Source organism: Perognathus longimembris, chromosome 2 (assembly GCF_023159225.1).
Source record: "Perognathus longimembris pacificus isolate PPM17 chromosome 2, ASM2315922v1, whole genome shotgun sequence".
Classification (NCBI taxonomy): domain Eukaryota; kingdom Metazoa; phylum Chordata; class Mammalia; order Rodentia; family Heteromyidae; genus Perognathus; species Perognathus longimembris.
In genome coordinates, this window is record NC_063162.1 from 108664731 (window position 1) to 108689646 (window position 24916).

Below are 24916 nucleotides of genomic sequence, written 5' to 3' on the forward strand. Positions count from 1 at the left end.
ACTCCTATCACACACCCTAATTTTAATTTCAGAGGGTACACCTAACCCTCAAATTGTCTTTAAAAATGTACCATTTGCCTCTCTAGTATCCTACAATCTTCCACATGCTGAAGCTGAAAGTGACCTGAAGTGACTGACTTCATTCCAACACTTAAATTCCATCAGAATAGAAAGTTGAGCTCATCTGCAACTATATAATTCTTCCTCCTAAATATCTAACCAGCAGCATTGTCTCTACTTTTACTATTATGCTTTCTCTTGTCCTCATGTCCAAGTTTTCTCAGCCAACTTACTAAGCCATTGAATGTGGACTTATTTTTGAAAATGGAAATGTTTATGCAATAATAACAATGGTATAGGTTAATAACCTTTCCTCTCAAACTTTATGCCACACTTTTATGTAGATACAATATGTCAATAGCAATTTAGCTGCTTTCTCGCTAATGAACTACTCCATATTAGATAGCCTTCATTTTTCCCTTCTGGAAATTTCAAAATGTTATTCCTACCAGTATTTTTCACTTAGAATTAGAAGAAGTTGCAAGGCCCTGAGTTCAAACTCCAATGCCATCCATCAATGACTTTAAGTAGACCAAAAAAAAGTTATATATGTATAATATGTATAATGTATATATGTATAATATGTATAATTCCCATACTTTTGCTTTTCTTTTCCTAAGAGTTAGGTGGAGAATTTTAGTTAAATATGTAATCTTTAAAATTGAATTAAATAACACCAGTCTTCCTTTATCATAAATGACAAACATACAATACATAAAATAAGTAAAACATCTTATTTACATGATATCCAGCGTCAAAGTCCAAAGAATCTTCACCTCTCAAGCTAATAACACCACTTACAGGATCTACCCCAAACGAGTTTGCTCCTCTCCTCGGTCCAGATAACTGAGACTCAACTGTGTACTAGAAAAGCAAAATATACATAATTCACACAAATGTAAGGGAAAAGGCACAGAAGATCATTAAGTAATAGAGCAAACATGCAGAAGATCTCTTATTTTAATTTGCACAGCTGTTAACTCTAGATTTTCTTTATATTCTAGATTGTGCTAGAATGATCACCATAGTATTATTTGCAGGATTTGAACAAACTTATTTATTTAACCTAATAACTTAACCAAATTTTTGCAATTTCCTGGCTTCTTTTTCAGAACTAGATTTTGCATTTGAGGCTTTATGCTTCTTAAAGTGGTGCTTTATCACTTGAGCCACAAATTAGTCACTTAAGGACATGGCCTGAGCTGCCTTTGCTTTCTTTAGGTTTCCCATCTTGCTAAGATCACAGTATGATCTACTGCATCTCTCCATTAGAAATCCCTCGGGCTGGGGATATGGCCTAGTGGCAAGAGTGCTTGCCTCTAACACATGAAGCCCTGGGTTCGATTCCCCAGCACCACATACACAGAAAACTGCCAGAAGTGGCGCTGTGGCTCAAGTGGCAGAGTGCTAGCCTTGAGCAAAAAGAAGCCAGGGACAGTGCTCAGGCCCTGAGTCCAAGGCCCAGAACTGGCAAAAAAAAAAAAAAAAAAAAAAAAGAATGGGGGCTGGGGATATGGCCTAGTGGCAAGAGCGCTTGCCTCCTATACATGAAGCCCTGGGTTGATTCCCCAGCACCACATATACAGAAAACGGCCAGAAGTGGCGCTGTGGCTCAAGTGGCAGAGTGCTAGCCTTGAGCGGGAAGAAGCCAGGGACAGTGCTCAGGCCCGGAGTCCAAGGCCCAGGACTGGCAAAAAAAAAAAAAAAAAAAAAAAAGAAAGAAATCCCTCAGACTTTTCTCCCCAGATTGTCCTCGAGTACAATCTTTCTAATCTTAGCCTTAACCTTTCACACTGCTAGAATGACAACCACCACTGCTTGGCTCAGTACTTAATTTATTTATTTGTGTGTGTGTGTGTGTGTGTGTGTGTGTGTGTGTGTGTGTGTGTGTATTCCTGTCCTGGAGCTTAATCTCAGAACCTGGGAACTGTCCCTGAGCTTTTTTGCTCAAGGTTAGCACTCTACCACGTGAGTCATAGCTCCACTTTCAGCTTTTTGATGGTCAATTGGAGATAAGAGTCTCACAGACTTTCCTTCCTGGGCTGGCTTTGAACTGTGATCATTTTTATAGGAGAATTCTTATTAATGCTTAATTCTGATTCTGTAAGTTAATACGTCTTAAAAAATATAAAAATAATCCCATTGGTCACTGTTTAAGTTTTACAATACAAAACAAGAGCTATAAGTATAAACCAATTTCAAGTAGTAATAAAGTCAAGTGTATAATTTGTGAATTATGATCTGTTTTTCATTTCATTCTTAATTTAGTTGTCACCATGTCTGGGAAACAATAAAGTAGATAAAAATCTATTCTTCAATATTTCTGAAGAAAATGGGGAAACAATTTACTGGAGAAAAGTTGAATTGTAAATTTCTTTTTAATCTGATATGAATCCTATCTCTAGAAATAGTTATTTCTCAAAACACAAAAATTTGAAACTATTTCCTCTAATCCTTCTCATATTCCTGCAAATGTCAAAACTGGTAAGAACTACTTTCAGAAGAAATCATTGGTTTCTTTCCTTAAACCTATTTGAAAGACATCATCTAATTGGAAAGATCTTATGTTTCATAGCCATTTCATATTGACTATATTGCAACAAAATATTTTGGAAGCATTCCAAAAGGACTTTGAGTACTTTGACTGACAACAGTACATATATCACTGAAAAGCAAAACAAAGAAAAATAAATCTCTTCTAATTGTGAAAATTAAGAGCAGGAGAGATTAAGTGATTTTTCCCAATATCACAACATGAACCTATGATGAAACCATAACTTACCCCAAATCAACTGACAGCCACTACCACCACTTGGTACTCCATTAGTTAATACTATGAGTTCTTAAATTAGAAATAGTAAACCATTTCAATATGTGTTTAAAAGAAACAGCTGCCGAGTAAGCATGCTGACTTTTTGTGGTCCAAGGCACTACTAAATTCTCCAGATAGAACTTTATGGGTTCTTTTTATTTTGCCAAAACTCTAAGAGACTTTACAACCATGAATTGGTTATGAGAAAATAAGTCTGTTTGAGTTAGACACTTAGTGATTAGTATACTGAAGCATCAAGAAATACATACATTTATAATTACATTCACATGTGTTGTTGAAATGGCTACAAAAGTGAAACATTTCTGTTAACTATCCAAAAAGCTGAACTGCTGATTTTCCTAGCACTGTCTTCTTCCTGGAACTCCATCTTCATGAGAAGTCATGACATAATTGTTTAGTACTCGCACCAAGATATTTTCTTTTAAGATATTATTTCAACATTAACACAGATATTGCATGAAGTGTTTTCCAACTCCATTGCATGCTAATTAATTGTCAAAAATATTATTCTTGGAAAGTATCTCAAGTACATTGCTCTGCACCTCTGCTGTAAAACTATATGCATCTAATACAACCATGGTCACCACCTACCATCAGCCTGTCACCATTGGCAAAGTCTTCATCAGTGGCCGTCACTCTATAAATGAACTGAAATAATGGATAGTCCTCAGCAATTTCCAATGTAGCTGTGAAACAAAAATCGATTTATTGTTATCAAAAATTAAAGAATGCTATTCATATGGTATTTCTATAAATCAAAGCAGAACAGAATTAATTCTAGAGTAAATGGTGGGTCTTAGATAACCTTGTAAAGAACTAATCTATTTTCCCTCCCTTTCACAGTTTCCCTTTGTTGTGTCATCCTTTCTGTCCCATAGAGAATCTTTTCTTATATCCCAATGCTTTTGGTATCAACTATCTAAAACATCATGATAGATGGTGACAAACTGTAGCTATGTGAGCCTGCAGGGTGGTACTAAAAATGATTACTCTCACTCCTAGTCCTGATGGTTGAGGTCAAAATTTATAACATGAATGGAAAGACTTATATTAAGTTATTTTTTAAGTCTGATGCATTTTAAGTGTGTGCATATATGTGTTGCATTATAGTCTTCTAGATTAACTCAAAAAGGTTAATTCAAGGTGAACAACAATGCATTTAAGAATTTTCTCTATCTTACATATATGAGTGTTTCAAACAAATGTATTATACTAGAAATAAACTATGAAAAGTTCTACACTAAATTAATTTATTTTCTGACATAGCTAAATTTGAAGGGAGTGACTAGGCAATTTGGGGTACCTGAAGGACCTAAAATCATGCTTCCCAATATTTTCTCTGAAACAATACAGAAAAAAAGGAAGAAGTAATAGCATTACACAAAAGCCACAACTGCAGTGTAACTTGAGGGCAGAGCATGACCAAAATTCATAACAGCTTTAAGTGAATTTCTAAAAATAAGAAACAAGTTTTAAAATTACTAGCGAATAATGTCTCAAGTTTCCATGCCCAATATGAGGTCTGTGTTAAGCAAGGAATGACTCAGATAACTGTAGGAGAAAGAAAATAAATGTAATGGCAGACTCAATATGCTGAACAATCATTACTAGAAAAATTGTCTACTTCGAGGAGTGTCCCCTCCAGAAAAAAAATATTACATTTAAAATACAATGAAAAGACACATATAACAACTACAAAAGCAATACTTGCAAAACTGTTTGGTCTAAGTGAACTGAACACCTCAAGGGGGGAAAGGGAAAGGGGGAGGAGAGAGGGGGATATGAGGGACGAGGTAACAAACAGTACAGTATCCAATGCCTAACGTATGAAACTGTAACCTCTCTGTACATCAGTTTGATAATAAAAATTTGAAGAAAAAAAAAGACACATATACATTAAATGACATACTGACATCTAGAACCTGTGTTTGATACAAGTAATTGGAATCCTGAACTTAAAACCTTTCAATTTGCCTGGTTGTTTAATTTTTACATTATTTGCAATTTAATAAGTATAAACCTGAGTTATTGATTTCCAGGTGAATTACTAGAGGCTTAACTATATTGTATTCATAAGTAATTCTCAATTCTATTACTCCTCAACTTTCTGTAATAGTTATTTCAAACCTCATCTCTGACCTCTTTCCTTGTCCTTCCATGTTTTTGCCAGTAAAGGAATTCTCATATTACTGCTCAGACTAAATAGAAATAGTTATGCTAATCACTGTTGACCTTTTCCATGCTATGTGCAAATCTGCTTGTATCTGAGCATACTTCCATTCCTTTGCATTAAAAGTAGAGAACTCCATCCACCACTAAGGATAAATACTGTTGTGAGGTACTTCACAGAAACCTGACTCTAACTTCACTTCCAGTCTCTCCCTTACTTCTACCTCCTTCCCTTTATCTCACTTTTGTCATTTGAAACTGCACACTTGACTTCAAGCATACCTTATCTCTTTCTTCTTCAGAGGCATGGTTTCTGTAGGTTGTGATTTCCTACTCAGTCATAAATGGACTCTACAAACAGAAACTCTTCCCAAAAATGTTGTTAATAACCCCCATGCTGCCAGACAAATGGATACTTAGTGTCCATCTTATTGATTTCTCTTCAAAGGTTACACCCTTGATTCTTCCTCCTTTTCTTGGCAGGAAAAAGAACATCACACATCTGTAGGTTTTATTCTAAAACTTTTGAGGAGCTCTGGAGAAATTGCCTGGGAAAATATCAACATTGGCAAGTTTCCTGAAGAGCTATTAAGTTCTTATATCACACAAAATACTTAGTAGTGCTTTCCAAATTTTAACCAGCAGCTTCTTAATAATCTATTATGTTCCATAGCTGCCTCCCTATTTGGTCATCCATTAGTGTACTCATATACTGGACACAGTCAACAGGGGAGTAGAAAACAGTAAGTGTTTGTGAGATTCAAGAAATCCTCACTACCATAAGGTCTGAGATCTAGAAAGGATCTAAGAACCCAAGAGAGCTGGTATATCATTCCTTGAAAGAAAAAAGAAAAACATGAAAAAAAATGATTTCTTATTCACATCTACAACTAGTAGCATTAAAGACATATGTATATGTCTTTGTTCATTTTGAAAAATAACTTGCATATAGTTATCAAATACTATGTATAATAGTAAAATAGTAAAAAAAATGTTTTTATCAACACAATGGAGTAAATATTACCTGTAAATGAAATTGGCATTCCTATAATTCTTGAGGAAATGAAAGTGACGTTAGAGCATCATATAGTGGAGGCTATTGCATATAGGAAAATACTACTTTACTTTTATAATGCACTTAAATGGCACTTAATGTGGCTTACTTTGTTCACTCAATAGAACTTTGTGAATAGATTTTGTTTTGTATGTTCCAAACTTTAAGAGTATATTTGTATATTTCCAAAAGAAATGTATAGATCACATTTATGATAGTCCAAGCAAAGGAATATCAAATCAAGAGTTCAAGGCACTATATTTTGATTTAAATAATAAAGAACATTTTAAATCATACAGGCAAATAAGCTGAGATCCTCAATGCTAGCATATTTCTCAGAATTGGGGTGTGATTGAAATGATAAAATTTAAAATTTTGAGGTATTTTTAACATGTTAAGCATAAAAATATCATAGATATAGACATGTAAATATTCAGTAGTTCACTGGGTTGAATTGATAGATCACGCATTAATTCCACCTGTGTTTTGGACCATCTCTTCCTTATTTTCTCTTTCAATTGTCTTCAACTTCCACATCTAATGAATCCTCTCCATTTATTTCTAAGATTACCCAAATGTTTCCTTTAAGAAGAAGTAAATCAGATATGAATGTTGAAATCCCATACCATCCTACCACTACATTTTAAATTCAGATTCAATTCTAATGAAATATGTCTCTTTCCCCAGTATTATCAATCTGTCTGTTCAGTGCTGGCTTACTTAAGTATTACTCCAGTACAACATATAGAGCCACCAGTTATCATTTTCTTTGTCTCATTAATTAAAAGTAGCTGATATTTTCATCCTCATGTCAATTGGTGATGGAATTTTAGTCCAATAACAACCTAGCAATCTCTTGAGACACTTTCATTGCCATTAATGGCACAATTCCCTTTTCTGCCTCTTCTCCTGCTTTTCCTTAGTCTTCTTGGCAGGTCATGTTTCTTCCTCACGTCAGTAAGTGTAGGAGTTCCTCAATGTTTGGCATTATATCCTCTTTAATTTTAATTTTCTAAGGTGGCTGAATAGTTTCATCCAAACTCATGGCTTCAATTACAAAACATTTATAGCTTCAGGCAGAAACTGTGTGCAAACTGCTAACTTAAATCCATCCTTTGATACAACAAAGGCTTGTCAAACATGATCTATTGGGCTCAAGATATAGCTCAGTGGTAGAGCATTTGCCTAGGAAGTATATGGCCCTGGATTTGATTGCCAGCACTACCCAAAACGAACAAACACATAAAAAGACAATGACATGAACAGAAATTTAATTCATTATCAGATTCACACACCATGTAAACCTATTAAGACTATCCTTTTCTTTTATGACTATCAACTTTCTATGCCAAAGTATGCATTTCCTTCCTTGAATTACAGAAATAAAATGACTACACATTCATAAAACTGAGACAGCTGACTATTTTCTTACATTCTGTGAGCTAAAAATGCTTCTTACACTTTTAAATAGCAATGATGTGAAATGGCTTAACCATCAAACGTAGATTGATATTCTGTAACACATAAAATTCATAGAAAATTGTAGCTACACTGTTCATAAATAAAATAACAGAACACTTAGGTATCAGCTGATATACATTTTTCTGTTGATGGGTTCTTGTGACAAGAGCAGGGTCAAGTGATGGGGATACCATACAGGATGTTCTCCTTGCTTCAAACCATAAATTCAACTACTGCATACATAATAATATTCTCAGTAGCATGTTATTTTTAATTATCATACATATCCATCATAAGAAAACAAAAAAGTGGACTTGGACTGACACACTTTCAAGGCATGTTGGAGTATAAAGTATTTTTTTGTGGAATTATGTACCAAAGGATTGTACTTGTCACACAATAGTGCCATAGGTATGATAAAATACTTTACATGTCAGAAAAAATATCCACTAAGATTCATAGTGTCATCACAAATGGAAAAAATGGCTAGAAAAACAGAGAAATTTAGACAAGATATTTCACAATGACAGATTTTATGTACAAAAATAAATAAAAAGGAAACACAATCCACAATAAAATTCAGTGTATTTCATCTGTTAGCCAAACAACAGAAGCCATTCATTGATATTTACTTATTTAACATTTTATGGAATAGAAGGAGAAGCTGTAATCCCACCCTTGAAAACATATTCTTCTGTGTAGACCTTTAGTGGTGGTTACAGCTATTGTATAATCAAAACTTTGTCAGTAAAAATGTATTGCTCTTTGTTTGTTCTATTATAGGTACTACATAAATATCCTCAGTTTTGCCTTGTAGGGTGCAAAGGTTGAAATTATTACCTGAATCTTAAAATGCTTTCCAACATTTCAATACTTTCTTCTTTTTTCCAGTCTTTATATCAACTCAGGTGAATCTATCTACTTCAAGCATCTATCCACTTAAAAGTATGTCAAAAGATTTCCTCTACCCTTAGGACAAGGAGAGACATTTGTAAATTTTGCCTTATTACCTTTTAATCATGATTTTATACCACATGGCTATTCTGGCCAGTGTTTTCTCCATTACAATCCTACTAATCATTCAGTTATTGGTTACCATGCAGTCCTTCCTCAGAGTATTAGTGCATGAAACACCCCTCCCCCTCCCCCCACTCCCTTCACATTTACCATATCAGTGTTTAGCTCTAAGATAACTTTGATGAAAGCTTTACCTATAATGTTTTTGACTAGGGTGAACTACACACAGAAGCACACATACATAATGTGCTTTTGTAATATTACTGTTTCTCATTTATATGATCATACCACAATTGAAATGTTATGCTTATTTGTTTGTTGGTTTTGGCAGTAGTAGTAGGATTTAGAAACATAGCTTTAGAATGCTAAAGTGGGTGCTATCCCACTCAAGCCTCACCTTCTCCATTTCATTTTATATTTGATTGCTGGTTGACTTCCACCACTCCTCAGAAAAAAGTTACAATATTACTTGAAACTTAGGGGTATCACTTACCTATACCTGATGAAAACTGGGGATCAGCAGTACAGTCTGGACGTTCAGGAACATCAATTATATTAATAGTCAAAACACTTCTACTGATTCCACCAGTATCAATTATAAGTAGAAACCTTATTGGATCAGTCTCAAAATTAAAAATTTTGGTAGATGTGATTACACCAGAACCTGGTAAACAGTACAAAAAATAAAATGATCACCAATGTGTTTCTATACATTATATTTTTTAAAGTATTTGCATACTTTCAGAGATTTTAAAATTCCCTATTTCAACTCTTTTATAAAGGAACTGAATTGAGAATGATATGAAATCCCAAAGTCAAAGAAGTAAAAGGTATCATATTTAATCAAGGATAGGAAAAGATGGACTTTTTGTGTGCCATATAAATATTAAAGCATATGAAAAGTAGTCTCTGATTTAGACTTTAGCTACCTCAAAACAAAAGATTTAAAATATGCAAACAAAACTTGTGCACAGTAGTGAATGCCATAATCCTAGCTACCTGTAGGGAAAAATTGAGAGATTCACATTTCCAGGCCAATCCAGGCAAAATGTTAGCTATATGCCATGTCAACCAACAAATTGGATATCCCCCTTACACAGGAAGCACAAATTAAAATATCTCTCTGTAAGCTATTTTGGGAATAAATACAAGACCCATAGGAATATCAGAAGTCATAATCAACTTCAGCAAAAATTTACTTGAAAGATATTCTTTGAATTATTTTAAGATGCCTCAAGTCTCAAAAAGCATGTATTCTATATTTTGAGACATTCACTATCATTAACAGCCAGCATACTTTTAAAGGTGTGTGTTAGCTAAGATTATGAATTTAAGAATGAAAAAAATCTGAGTCCCCCTGAAACAAATAAATTTTCTCAATTTTTTAAAGATGTTATTCTTCAACTTTATGAAATAAAAACCATGTTATTTCGAGTAATAATTAGAAACAACTCAACTTGAAGTTTTGTCAGAGTCAATGGTGCTGATATTGATAGAACATTAATAGGTTCAACCACTGGCTCAAACATTTGTAGTAATGGAAAGCTAAACCAAAAAATATTTGAGAAAAGCTAAGCACAGACTAATTAATCTAAACAGCTAGTTTCAGAAATTAACCCAGACATTGCAATAGACTTGAGCAACTCCTTAGAATGCACACTTTTAATGAACCCAAGCAAGAAGAGCAGAATCATTCATCCAAGTCCTAGAGCTGTGAGAAATAAAAACAAAGGCTCACTTCACTTAATATAACTTTTTCCAAGTCTTTCCATTTCCTTACAAATGGTGTAGTGAAATTCTTTCTTATAGAAGCATAGAATTCCATTCTGTATATATACCACAATTTCTTGTTCCATTCATCTACGGAGGGGCATCTGGGTTGTTTCCATATTTTAGCTATGGTAAATAGTGCTGCAATGAACATGGTTGTACTGATAATTCAAATATGGCCTTATTTGTGATGCTTTGGATAAATGCTCAAAAGTGGAACAGGTGGGTCATAGGGGAACTCTATATTTAGCCTTTTGAGGATACTCCATATTGCTTTCCACAGTGGTTGAACAACTTTACACTTCTACCAATAGTGTAATAGGTTCCCTGTTAGCCACATCCCCACCAGCATTGGTTGTTATTAGTTTTCTTGATAGGCCAGTCTTACTGTGGTGAAGTGGAATCTGAATGCTGTTTTGATTTGCATTTCTTTTATGGCCAGTGAGCACCTCTTCACATGCCTCTTGACCATTCTTATTTCCTCTTCAGAGAAGTCTCTCTTTGTCTTTAGCATGCTTGTTATAAAGCAATTGTTTCTTTCAGGATTTATTTTGGGGGAATTTAATTTTTTGAGTTCTAAGTGAGTAAGCCAGATGCTCACAGTAGTTCAACGACTGTGTATATAGGATCACATAAGATGATGATAAGCGAAATGAACTCCAAGATATGGGAACAAGCAGCTTAGCATGGTTGTTGTTATTTTAACATACTATGTGAAAATATTTCTTTTTTTCTTTTGTTTATCTTTCGTATGGTTTAGCCCATGTTGTCACTGAATTTGATTTCAAATATGTTTGTCTGAATTAAGGAAGGGATGGGAAACATCAAGGATGTTTCCTCAAGGATTAGAATTCAGGCCCCGGAACTGGAAGGAAAAAAAAAGGATAAAGAATAAGAAAGTGAAGTAAAGAGACATTAAGAAAGAAAATATATCAACTGATGTGTTAGTGACAACAAGTAAGCAGTATGTTAGGACAACTGAATGAAAGTGGGGAAAAAAAGGCTGTTTGAGATTCTGAAATTCTAACAGCAGAAATCAGGCTTGCTCTGTATGCAGATGAAGTCTTGTCTACAGCCGTGGGAATGTGTGAATGGAATTAGATTTTAAATCACCCAGATTTGGGTACAGGCATTTATACTGGGTCAGGTAAGGGTCTGAGAAATTGGAGTGCTGAACAGGCACCAGAGGAAAAAATGAGATAGTGGCAAGGTTGGAAATACAGAGAAATACTATGAGTGACACACTCTAGTCCCCTGTCCTTGGGGGAAGGCCTGGAAGTCATTAGTATACTGTGGTTGGAAGCCAAATATCCTGAGCCCTAACTGAACAAGGAAATTTCCAGAGGATCCCAGTGATGGTTAGATATCATCTTTGCACTCTGAGAAGCAGATTGACACCTCCTTTCTGTCCCAGAGATATGAGATAAGTGTCAGCATAAGGCACGTGACAGTGGTCACATGGGATGCCATATTTTGGTTAAAACTAAAAGGTAGAGAAATAACCTAAAGTAAGATGAGAGAGAAAGGTTTTTTTTTTCTTTAATTTTATTTACCACATAAGGGATACTGATTAAAAGAATGTATAATTTAATGGTAAATGAATGAACAAAGAAGCTAGGCTCTGGTGGCTCATGCCTGTAATTCTAGCTGCTCAGAAGGCTGAGATCTAGCATGGTAGTGGGAAGCCAGCTCAAGCAGGGAAATCTGTTGAGAGTCTTTTCTACAAGTAACCTCCAAAAGTCAGAAGTGGAAACATAGCTCTAGTTACAGAGCACAAGCCTTAAGTGCAGAAGTTGAGGACAGTTCCTAGCTTTGGGTTCAAGTCCCATACAGAAAGAATCCATTAGCATATGAAAAATGTTTAGGTAAGAGGAAACTGAGTAGTATGGTGATAAGAATACAGAAGCTAGTCCTAACCTATGCTAATAAGGATAAATGGAGATATTGGAGATATGAGTATAAGTGTACATACATTTTCCAAATACTTGAGTTCAGATTCACATATATCCATATCAGCAAACAAGTGGTGTACAAAGATGATGGGAGACTATTTTGGAATTCAAATTAAGGTTTGTGCTACCACTTCCAGCAGAGGACAAATTAAACAAAGAGCCAAGGATCTAAATTGCCAGCAGTTGGGGAACCTGAGGGAATGGGTCTTGTAGCAGTCTCACCTGCAAGAATTGGAAATCTCTCTACCAAAGGAAAGGTCCAATATCAGTACCCCAAGTCAAGAGGAAACAAAGTGTTCAGATTTTCTTCCAAATGTGAGGTTTAGAGGGTTCTAATGCCTGAAAGGGGAGCCTAGTGACTCAACAGGGGTTAGGCTTGACCCTTGACCTCTACAGAAAAGGCTGGGCTGGTTCTAAAACTGTGGAGCTGAGCCCTTCCATGGAGCACAAAGCATTCCAGGAAAATGATATTGCACTTCAAGTGACATATTCAATTGTCCATTTCAATTTACCAAATTGTTTTTTAACTTTATAAAAAAATCTTATCAAGTAATATTCTGACATGATCTGAGCATTAGACCTGAATAAATGTGTCCATACTTTGCTAGCTAACTGAAATACAAATAAAGCCACTATACAATAAGCTGCATTTCAATTTATAATCAACATGTAATAGTGTTTGCATGTATAAGTGGGATCAAAGAGTTCACGCTATTTCACAGGATGTCAGAATCATCATTTATATTTGCAATTGTCATTGGTTATTTCTCATTGTTACAAAGACTTATTTGCCTGCTTGCTTGTTTATTTTCTGGCACAAATAGTCTATTTCTAGTCAGAGCAGAAAACCTATCATATCTTCTCTCTGGCTGGGTATGTGTGGCAGTAAAGATTGCAAATCAAGTCAATGTTTTCTGCTTTTCTGACACATTTACTAATAGTCTTGGGAAATTTTTCAGTTCCCTTGGACAACATGTTGTTAATTGTTTTTCTTGAAATTGGATATATATATATATATATATATATATATATATATATATCTTTACTGGATTATTTTTTCTATAATTCAATACTTTTTAAATTTTTTTTCTATGAATGAAATGAATAAGGTAACTCACAGATTAATGAATGAACAAATTATTTTCCTAAATGTAGGACAAGGCATAGCTCCTTTTAGAACTTCTAACTATTGGAAACAATGTTTGAGTAAAATATTCAATATACAATTTGACTACCATTGAACTGCCTGGAAGACAGAGGAGGAACAGCAGAGCCCTAGCTAAGCTCTCTCTGACATCCCAGTTTTACTTTTACTCCTAGAAAGACAGCCCAAGTAAGTTATAACAGTATAGGGATTCTAGCCAGGAAGTTAAAATCGACCCTACTGGCCTGAAAACACAGATTTCAGCACCGGGCAGCATCCCACCACCATGCCAGTGCAGGTGCCAGCACAGTGCCTGGCATTCCACACACCTAAAGCACAGAGTGGCAACCAGGAAGAAATCCTCCAGACGGCAGCAAAGAGACGCATTGCAGGCTGAGCACGGTTGGGCCAAAATTGCAGAGAAAGCACAGAGTACTCCACAAAAGACATCATCACTCGCACCCAAAGAGCAGCTTCTGGAAGGTAGCTCTTCCCCCACTGCCAGAGCAAAGTGCCATCTTTGACACTGGCATAGGGTCAGACCAGACTGGAACTAAAGCAGGCCAGGGAAAAGAGAGGATGAAGGGGCCATCTTTGAAAAGGGCAAGAGGTACCAACCAGTGAGAGCCAGCTCCACCCAGGAGAATGCCCCCTGCCCAGGCAGGAGGCTCGCCCCCAGCCTGGGGTTCACAGACTCAGGTAAACTCAACCAGAGGTGCCCTGCCCCACCCCTCCACACTGACTCAGTGGCTGCTGACTTGCCAGCAGCTGGAATTTCTAAATTCAAACCGAAAGCAGCAAGCAATTACAGGTGACACAGAACAATTAGATAGGAGAATAACAGTTCCCGACACAGATAACCTATCCCACCACGGAGGAAGCCCAATTCCCACCAGTTAATGGAGCTGAATTACACAGCCAGCTCCACCCAGGAGAAGGTCACCCTGCCCAGGAAGGAGGAACCTCCCCTGGGCAAGCGACTCTCAGCCAGGTAAACCAGGCCCAAGGCACCCTGCCCTGCTGAGTCTGCAGTCTATTCAGAGCCAGGCTTTTAAGGCAGCAGCCCCACAGCAGATGGGTGGAGCAATGGTTCCTGAGACTGTTCAGCATCCCCCATCTACAGAGGGCACCCTAGTCCTACCTGCAATCTGTGCAAACCACAGAGCCCCAGGATTTAACTAACAGAAGAGGAGAGTCAGAGCAGATCCACCCCCTGCAAACTGAAAGCAAGTCAAACCAGCCAAGCAGTGGGAAAATAGACTGTAGACCATCCCAGTGAAACCAGAGACTGGAGAGGGCTCACCCAAACAGGGAAGACTCCATTTTTTTTAATGTTTTTTAAACTTTTTTATTCTCTACTTTTCATTTTTGAGATGTCATTTATTTTTTGTTTTCCGTTTTTATTTGTTTGTTTTATTGGGTTTTATGGGGGGGGGTGGGTTGTTGTTTTTGTTTTTTTTTGGTAATTGTTTTGTGTTTTATGTTTGTTTTCCAGTATTTTTTCTTTGTTTCTCTCTTCACATTCTCTTTCTTTAAAATTACTTTCCTGTGATGAACACCTTTATACTTTTCTGCTGACTCCATTGTCTATCATTTTAACCTCTTTCTTTCTACTGATTCTACTCTTCTCCACATTTCCACCTCACTAAAACTAAACCAAAATCATCACCCCCCCCCCCATACATTTTACTCTTTCTCTTCACTACCCCTAACTTACCCTCCTGATTTACTCCCAGGAACTCCAGACTCCATTGATGCCTGGTTATTGGATAGAGGGTATGCCTGTTCAATCCGAATGAATCAAGGGGATTCATAGAGAAATCGCTCCAGTCCAATAAGAACTTAATATAAGAACAAAAATTGCTCATAGGGTTATAATGGTAACTAAGTAACTACTGAATGCAGGGCTCAGGATTGGTTGTTATATTGAAATTGTGTACTTTAGACACACCAAATCTGATTTTATATACAAAAAAAGAGTGGGAATGTACATGTATATAATTGTGAACTTCTAAGATTTATACAACAGTGCTTGGAAAGATTTGCTTTGGGTCTTAAACAGTGCTCACAGGTGATTGTAGATTGGCATTCCCAATCCAAATGGGCAGAAAAAGCACAAAAAGATGGCAAACAATGGAGTCTCATCTCGACTCAAAACAAGCAGGAAGAGGGCTGGGGATATGGCCTAGTGGCAAGAGTGCCTACCTCGGATACACGAGGCCCTAGGTTCGATTCCCCAGCACCACATATACGGGAAAACAGCCAGAAGCGGCACTGTGGCTCAAGTGGCAGAGTGCTAGCCTTGAGCGGGAAGAAGCCAGGGACAGTGCTCAGGCCCTGAGTCCAAGGCCCAGGACTGGTGCAAAAAAAAAAAAAAAAACAAGCAGGAAGAAGACCTAGAAGAGAAATCTCAAAATGCTCTACGAAGCCTACTGATAAAAATGTTAAATGAAAAGTTTGAATCTTTTCAGTCAACTATTCTAGAGCGTAAAGAGGCAAACCAAAAATAAATAGAGAATTTCATGGCCTCCACAAATAGAAAGATAAATGAACTTCAAGAGTCCAAAGAAAACATAGCTACTCAGCTAAAAGATTGGAAAGACAGCACTCAGAACAAAACTAATGAAGAAGTCCATGCAAGACCTAAAATAAAATTATAGCAAAGACATGGAAATCATTAAGAAAGACCAGTCAGAAGGAAGAGAGATTCGAAATCAAGTAGCTAGCCTACTGTCCAGACTAGATGAAGCAAAGGATCGAATCTCAGGAACTGAAGATTCCCTAGAATCTATGGAGAAAGAACAAAAAACAATACTAAACCAATCCAATTGGAAAAACAGATCACTCCAGGAGCTCCAACATACAATCAGGAAGCCCAATTTAAGGCTAATAGGTATAAAGGAAAACCTAGAGAAAGAGGTTACTGGATTAGGCAACCTATTTAACAGAATATTAGCTTAGAACTTTCCAAATATCCAGAAGGATAGGCCTATCCAGATACAAGGAGCATTTAGAAGTGCAAACTGACCAGACCAGAATAGGACATCCCACTGACACATTGTGATCAAAACAGGATTAATAGAGTCCAATGAAAGAATCCTTAAAGCTGTTAAGGAGAAGAAAATAATCTCATATGAAGGAAAACCAATCAGAATTACCCCATACTTCTCAGCAGAGACCATGAAAGCAAGGAGAGCCTGGAATGAGGTATGCCAAACCCTAAATAAAAATAAATATCAACCAAGAATACTATACCCAGCTAAATTCTCATTCACAGCCGAAGGTCAAATAAAAGTCTTCCAAAGTAAGGAAAAACTGAAACAATTTATATCCACCAAACCAGCTTTACAGAAAATCCTCAAAGATGTACTACACAAGGAAAATAATCAAGATCACAATACAGACAGAGAAATGAATCCTAAATAGAAAACCAGACTATTAGATCCAGAATTGGGAAGACATAGCTCTTAAGAAGATAGCTATAATGAAATGAACAAACGATCATCTCTCAATCCTAACCCTCAACATTAATGAACTTAATTCTCCAATAAAATGGAATAGACTCAAAATTTGGATCAAAAATCAAGATCCATCTTTTTGCTGCCTCTAAAAGACACATCTATCCAGCAAAAGCAAACATCTTCCAAAAGTGAAAGGCTGGAATAAAATCTACCAAGCAGGGCTGGGAATATAGCCTAGTGGCAAGAGTGCTTGCCTCCTACACATGAAGCTCTCAGTTCGATTCCCCAGCACCACATATATGGAAAATGGCCAAAAGGGGCGCTGTGGCTCAGGTGGCAGAGTGCTAGCCTTGAGCGGGAAGAAGCCAGGGAAGGTGCTCAGGCCCTGAGTCCAAGGCCCAGGACTGGCAAAAAAAAAAAAAAAAAAAAAAAAAAAAATCTACCAAGCAAATGGCCCCCATAAGCAGGCTGGAGTTGCAATTTTAGTATCAGATAAAATTGATTTCAAATTAAAAATGGTAAGAAGAGACAAAGAAGGTTACTACATACTAATAAAGGGTTCTCTCCCACAGGAGGATATAATCATCCTAAATATCTATACCCCAAATACAGGAGCACCAATGTCAACAAACAAAGAATACTGATTCTAAAAACAAACAAATTGATAGTTGGAGACTTTAACATGCCACTGTCACCTCTGGACAGATCAAATAAAGAAACCACAGAACTAAACAACTGCTAATACCAACTAGACTTCTACAGAATATTCCATCCAGCAACACCAGAATACACACTGTTTTCAGCAGCATATTGAACATTCTCCAAAATAGATGACATCTTAGGGCACAAAGAAAATCTGTAAAAATTCAGAAGTATCGAAAGCATTCCCTGCATTCTCTCAGACCACATGGAATAAAATTAAAGTTCAACTCAAACAGCCACCACAGAAAATCCTACAATTCATGGAGGTTAAACAACACACTGCTGAACCATCAATGGCTCATTGAAGAAATTAGAACAGAAATTAAAATGTTTATTGAATTAAACCAAGATGAGTACACAAGGTACCAACTCCTTTGGGACACAGAAAAGGCAGTACTCAGAGGAAAATTTATATCTCTGAGTGCCTACACCAACAAACTGGTGAAACAGTAAATCAACAACTTAAGGAAGCACCTTAAGCTCCTCGAAAGAGAACAACAACCCAAACCCCAAGTCAATAGACTGAAGCAAATAATTAAAATCAAATCAGAATCAAATAACTTAGAGACCAAAAAAAAAGCATGGAATCAACAAAACGAAGAGTTGGTTCTTTAAAAAGTTAACAAGATAGACAGATGTCTAGCAAACCTGACCAAAAATCGATGGCAGCACACCCAAATAAACAAGGTCAGAGATGAAACAGGTAACATCAAAATTCAGAACACAACCAAAATTCAGAACACAATAAGAGACTATTTTGCAAACCTTTATGCCAACAAATTCAAGAACATGGAAGAAATGGATGATTTCCTAGCAAAAATTGTAATCCCCAAATTCAACCATGGAGATTTAAACCTTCTAAACAGACCCATATCCAGCATTGAAATAGACACGGCAATAAGAGATCTCCCATCCAAGAAAAGCCCAGGTCCAGATGGATTCACAGAAGAATTCTACAAGGCCTTCAAAACAGAACTCACACCAATATTTCTCATACTCTTCAAGGAAATTGAAAGAGAAAGCTCACTACCAAACACATTCTATGAAGCTAGTATAACCCTCATCCCCAAACCAGGCAGGGAATCATCAAGGAAAGAGAACTATAGACCAAATTTCCTCATAAACATTGATACAAAAATGCTCAACACAGTGATGCCCAATCGACTTCAACAGGTCATCAAAAAAATCATGATCAAACTGGATTCATTTCAGGGATGCAAAGTTGGTTCCCATATATGCAAGTCAATTAATGTAATCCACCACATCAACTGGAGCAAGGCAAAGAGTCAATCACATGGTTATGTCTCTGGATGCGGAAAAGGCGTTCAATAAAATCCAGCACCCAGTTATGATAAAAGCCCTGAAAAAAGTTGGGATTCCAGGGAACATTCCTGAATATAATAAAGGCAGTCTATGACAAACCAATAGCAAGCATAATTCTAAATGGTGAAAAGCTAAAACCATTCCCTTCAAAATCAGGAACAAGACAGGGATGTCTGCTCTCTCCCCTCCTCTTCAACAGAGTACTAGAATTCCTAGCCAGAGCAATTAGGCCAGAAGAAAACATAAAGGGGATCCAAATAGGAAAAGATAAAGTTAAACTTTCTCTCTTCACAGGTGACCAGATCCTATACCTAAAGAACCCCATAGACTCTACTCCCAAGCTATTAAAGCTGATCCAAAACTTTGGCAAAGTAGCAGGATATAAAATAAACCCTTAAAAGTCAATGGCCTTTCTATATACTAATGAGCTGAAGACTGAGGCCCAAATCAGGAAAGCAACTCCTTTTGCGATAGCCTCAAAAAACATAAAATACCTAGGAATAACCTTAACCAAAGAAGTGAAACACCTCTATGATGAGAACTTTAAAAACATGAAAAATTAAATTAAGGCAGAACTAAGGAAATGGAAAAACATCTCATGCTCCTGGATTGGGAGGATTAATGTAGTGAAAATGGCAATATTGCCAAAGCCTATCTACAAATGTAATGCAATACCCATTAATATCCCAACACCATTTTTAATGACATAGAGGAAGCAATCCAGAAATTCATATGGAACAATAAAAGACCCCGAATAGCAAAAACAATCCTAAGCAGAAAGAACAGTGCTGGAGGAATTGCAATACACAACTTCAAGCTGTATTATAAAGCTATAGTAACAAAACAGCTTGATTTTGGCCCCAGAACAGTCCTGAAGACCAATGGAACAGAATTGAAGACTCAGAAATGAACCCACAGAACTATGCCTACGTAATCTTTGATAAAGGAGTGAAAAAAAATGGGATGGATATAGCCTCTTTAACAAAGGGTGCTGACAAAACTGGTTCAACACATGCAACAAAATAAAACTAGATCCTTATATATCACCCTGCACCAAAATCAATTCCAAATGGATCAAAGACCTCGAAATTAAAACAGATACCCTGAAAACACCGAAAGAAGTAGGAGAAACACTTGGGCTCCTTGGCACAGGACGAAACTTTCTTAACAAAGATCCAGAAATGCTACAAGGAAAGGATGGACAAATGGGACTGCATCAAACTGCAGAGCTTCTGCAGATCAAAGGACATAGCTTGCAAGATAAACAGAAAGTCAACAGATTGGGAAAAGATCTTTACCTGCCATACAATGGGCAAAGGCCTCATATCTAAAATATATGCAGAACTAAAAAACTTAAATTCCTCCAAAACAAAACCACAAAGAACCAACAGCCCCCTCAACAAGTGGGCTAAAGACTTAAAAAGAGACTTCTCTGATGAGGAAATGAAAATAGCCAAGAAATATGAAAAAGTGCTCTACATCACTGGCCATAAAAGAAATGCAAATCAAAACAACATTGAGATTCTACCTCATCCCAGTAAGAGTATCCTTTAGAAAGAAAACTAATATATTTTGGAGGGGATATGGCCAAAAGTGAACCCTACTTCATTGTTGGTGGGAATGTAAAGTGGTCAGCCACTCTGGAAAGTGGTATGGGGATTCCTCAGAAGGCTAAACATAGAGCTCCCCTATGACCCAGCAGCCCCACTTTTGGGCATCTACCCAAAAGACCACAAACAAGAACACACTAAAGCCACCAGCACAACAATATTCATCGCAGCACAATTTGTCATAGCTAAAATGTGGAACCAACCCAGATGCCCGTCAGTAGACAAATGCATCAGAAAATTGTAGTACATATACACAGTGGATTTTTATGTCTCTATCAGAAAGAATGTCATTGCCCCATTCATAAGGAAATGGAAGGACTTGGAAAAAATTATACTAAGTGAAGTGAGCCAAACCCAAAGAAATATGGACTCTATGGTCTCACTTATAGGGAAATCTTAGCACAGGTTTAGGCTAGTCACAGCAGAGGATCACAAGAGCCTAATAGCTATGCCCCTATGAATGCATAAGATGATGCTAAGTGAAATTATCTGCATGTTATGGAAATGACTCTTATATCACTGTTGTAATCACTTTCAACATGCCATGTGAAACCGTAGTTTCTATTGTTGATGATACTCTTGTATCCCCTTCCTGTGGTTGAACTCCCGCTATCACTGTATCTCATCTGAATACACTGGATACTGTATGTATTGGTGCTAGAACTGGGGAGTGAAAGGGAATATCAAAATTGAGAGATAAACGATAAAAAGACAAACGACTCCAAAATCAAATACTTGCAAAACCATTTGGTGTAAACCAACTGAGCAACTCATGGGGGAGAGGGAAAACCGGAGAGGGTAGGGGGAAATGAGGGAGGAGGGAACAAGCAGTACAAGAAATGCGCACAAGGCCTAACGTATGAAACTGTAACTTTTCTGTACATTACTTTGACAATAAATAAGAAAAAAATAAACTAAATAAATAAATAAAGTATTAAAAAATTTTTGACTGTCATTAAATATTCATCTTTAAAGCATAGTGGAAATAAAATAAAGCTATATAAGAAGTAGCCATTCATTTACTTGCATCGATGACAAAATCCTTTGTTTTATTCAGAAAGCGGTAGGCATTTGGCTTTCCAGCCACATCTTTATCATAAGCTCGGCTTAACTGAGTTCCAGGAAGCAGGTTCTCAGGCAAATTCACTGGGTTAATTAGTATCTGAATTTCCGCCCCACTGGAGGAAAACACTGAAGATATAACACAGAAAGACTTCCTAAGTAGTAACAAGGGAAATATAAAGATGATCAATTCACCAATAATCTTTTCATAGGTTGGTCCCCAGTAATTACACACAAAGCTAAAACTAGAATTGGAAGAAAACATTTTCTATTTAAAAGAGAGTCAATGTTTGCTTTTCCTTTAACTCACTTTTCAGAAGATTGCTTCTGTTGTGCTCTGAATCATAAACTTGAAAATTGCATGTGGAGTCTCTAGCCTTGGTGTATCTTTTATTTGTTCATTCATTCAATGTGTGTATTTAACAATTACTGTGTGAAATGTTTATTTCAGTCAAAAGGAAGTTTCACTAATTTCCTGATGGTACTGATGGTTTCAAAATATTTTGCATGCTAATTTAAGCTGTATATTCATGAAGTTACTTTTTTGATATTTACCATGCTAATTGATATCCAGTGAATCACTTTTTTTTGTTTTAACTGGCTTCATTTGATTTTTATTACAAAGAAGAGAATCTATGCTTTTAGCTTAGTTGTAACTCATTATAAATTCCATTACATGGCATTTTTAGAGTGAAAAGTAGACATAACAATATCCTAAAACACTCTCCTGGACTATGTGGGTATATGTATGTATGTATGTATGTATGTATATATATATATATATATATACATACATATATGTGTGTGTATATATATACAAATATGTGTGTGGACATATATATGTCTACAGAAGCCTAGTTTAAAAATCGTCATTATTAATGTATGTTTTATATGGCTTATAAAGATTTATAAATAGCAAACAATGCTATAAGAAGAGAAATCTAAAGAAAAACATTCTATTTCAATAGATCCCACTAAATAAATGTAAGAATGTGTTAGAATTTTCTTCTTTACTTACATATATATCCACTCATACTTACAATATACATACAATCAGAAACAAATGCAAATGAGAGGAATGTCTCATGAGTTGGAAGAATTTCAGCAGAGATTTAAATTTCTTAGCTAATAGTTAGAATGAAGTTTTGTGCAAAGCAAACAGAACATCAAATTGAAGCAAACCTGTGGATATGAAGAAAACTTTGAAGACGTTCATGCTGAGAACAGCTTCCCCTAGGCCCATCCTGATGCCTGCCAACAAATACCAGCCTTGGCTATTTATACAAATTCAGTCTTTATACAAAGTAAGCCACCAGGTCAACAAGGGTTACTCAACATTGAAGGCAATCATTGTATTCTGTTTAATTGACTGATCTATGCACATAGGTCTTGTTGCAGCTCCTGTGTCTGTTTCCCATGTAAATCCGGTCAGATTATCAGCAAAGCTAGGATCATTACATAACGGCCATTTGAGAGTTGATGTGAGTAATCCTATAGAGAATTTTTGGCAAAGAGCCCATGTAATTAGCACTTTAATCCTTGTTGACCTAGTATTAAGAGCTTTGTAAGGAGAAGAGAGTAATTTTTTTTAATGTGACTGCATATATACTTGCAAATCCTAAGACACTGAAGTCAACATATACTTGTGTGGTACCAGCTGTGTACTCATTGTATTGATGGCCCAGGAGAGGCACAGATGATTAAGATCCACTCTTGGTTGTGTGTTACCTAGTAACAATGAAGGATGCATGAAATAACTATGGCACAGAAAAGTATGTAGGGTGTTTTGATTTTTAAAACAGAAAGTTCAGGCATAGAAAGAAACAAACTTTTCAAGTTTTCAGTGTGTATCTCCCAAGATATATTCATTTACACATCCATCAATTATTCATATATTACTTATTATAATACATTCAGTACTATATTGTCCTCGAATATGCACACAAGCTACAAAATAAAGTGAAAATAATAATAGAATATTGAAAACATATTACATTATGTTACATAATGTAAGTATGGTACAAAATAATGTGAATATACTACAATGAAATACTTATCTCTAAAATATTGTTTGTATATTTTATAGTGTTTTCTATGATGTATTAATATTTCATGAGGTAAGGAATTAACTAAAGATAAACCAATGAATGTTTTATAATACAACTATTTGATATAAATGTAATGATAGCATTTAAAATGGTGAAAAGAAATTAATAGGCCTAATTCTTTTTTTTTCAAATTTTTATTATCAAACTGATGTACAGAGAGGTTACAGTTTCATACGTTAGGCATTGGATACATTTCTTGTCCTGTTTGTTACCTTGTCCCTTAAAAATCCCCCCTCCTCCCCCTTTCCCTTTCCCCCCCTGAGGTGTTCAGTTCACTTACACCAGTTTTGCAAGTATTGCTTTTGTAGTTGTTTCTCTTTTTTTACTCTGTGTCTCTCAATTTTGGTATTCCCTTTCAATTTCCTACTTCTAATACCAGTATACATGGTTTCCAATATAATCAGGTAAGATTACAGAGATAGTGTAGGTACAACCACAGGAAGGTGATACAAGAACATCATCAATAATAGAAGCTACAGATACACATGGGACGTTGAAAGTAGTTACAACTGTGATATAACAATCGTTTCCTCAACATGGAGTTCATTTCACTTAGCATCATCTTATGTGTTCATAAGGGTATAGCTATTGGGCTCTTGTGATGCTCTGCTATGACTTGCCTAAACCTGTACTAATTATTCCCAATAAGGGAGACCATAGAGTCCATGTTTCTTTGGGTCTGGCTCACTTCACTTAGTATAATTTTTTCCAAGTCCTTCCATTTCCTTACAAATGGGGCAATGTCATTCTTTCTGATAGAGGCATAAAATTCCATTGTGTATATGTACCATATTTTCCTGATCCATTCGTCTACTGAGGGGCATCTGGGTTGGTTCCAGATTCTAGCTATGACAAATGGTGCTGCGCTGAAAATTGCTGTGCTGGTGACATTACTGTGATTTTGTTTGTGGTCTTTTGGATAGATACCCAAAAGTGGGGCTGGTGGGTCATAGGGGAGTTCTATATTTAGCCTTCTGAGGAATCTCCATACTGCTTGCCAGAGTGGCTGAACCAGTTTACATTCCCACCAACAATGAAGTAGGGTTCCCTTTTGGCCACATCCCCTCCAACAATTGTTATTGTTAGTTTTCTTGATATATGACATTCTTATTGGGGTGAGATGGAATCTCAATGTTGTTTTGATTTGAATTTCTTTTATGGCCAGTGATGTAAAGCACTTTTTCATATGT

At 36.3% G+C, this 24916-nt stretch overlaps 1 protein-coding gene across 1 annotated transcript in view; it reads right to left on the reverse strand.

Annotated features, from left to right (window-relative positions):
- The window catches only part of LOC125345342 (cadherin-related family member 3-like), an 84806-nt gene extending 61972 nt beyond the window's left edge, over positions 1-22834 (reverse strand). Inside the window, exons 1-5 of the mRNA XM_048337563.1 lie at positions 22801-22834; positions 21580-21747; positions 9088-9258; positions 3485-3579; positions 802-924 (exon numbers count right to left, since the gene is read on the reverse strand). Coding sequence (XP_048193520.1) covers positions 802-924; positions 3485-3579; positions 9088-9258; positions 21580-21747; positions 22801-22834 — 591 coding nt within the window. The remainder of the gene's footprint in view (positions 1-801; positions 925-3484; positions 3580-9087; positions 9259-21579; positions 21748-22800) is intronic.
- Between the last annotated feature and the right edge of the window lie 2082 nt (positions 22835-24916).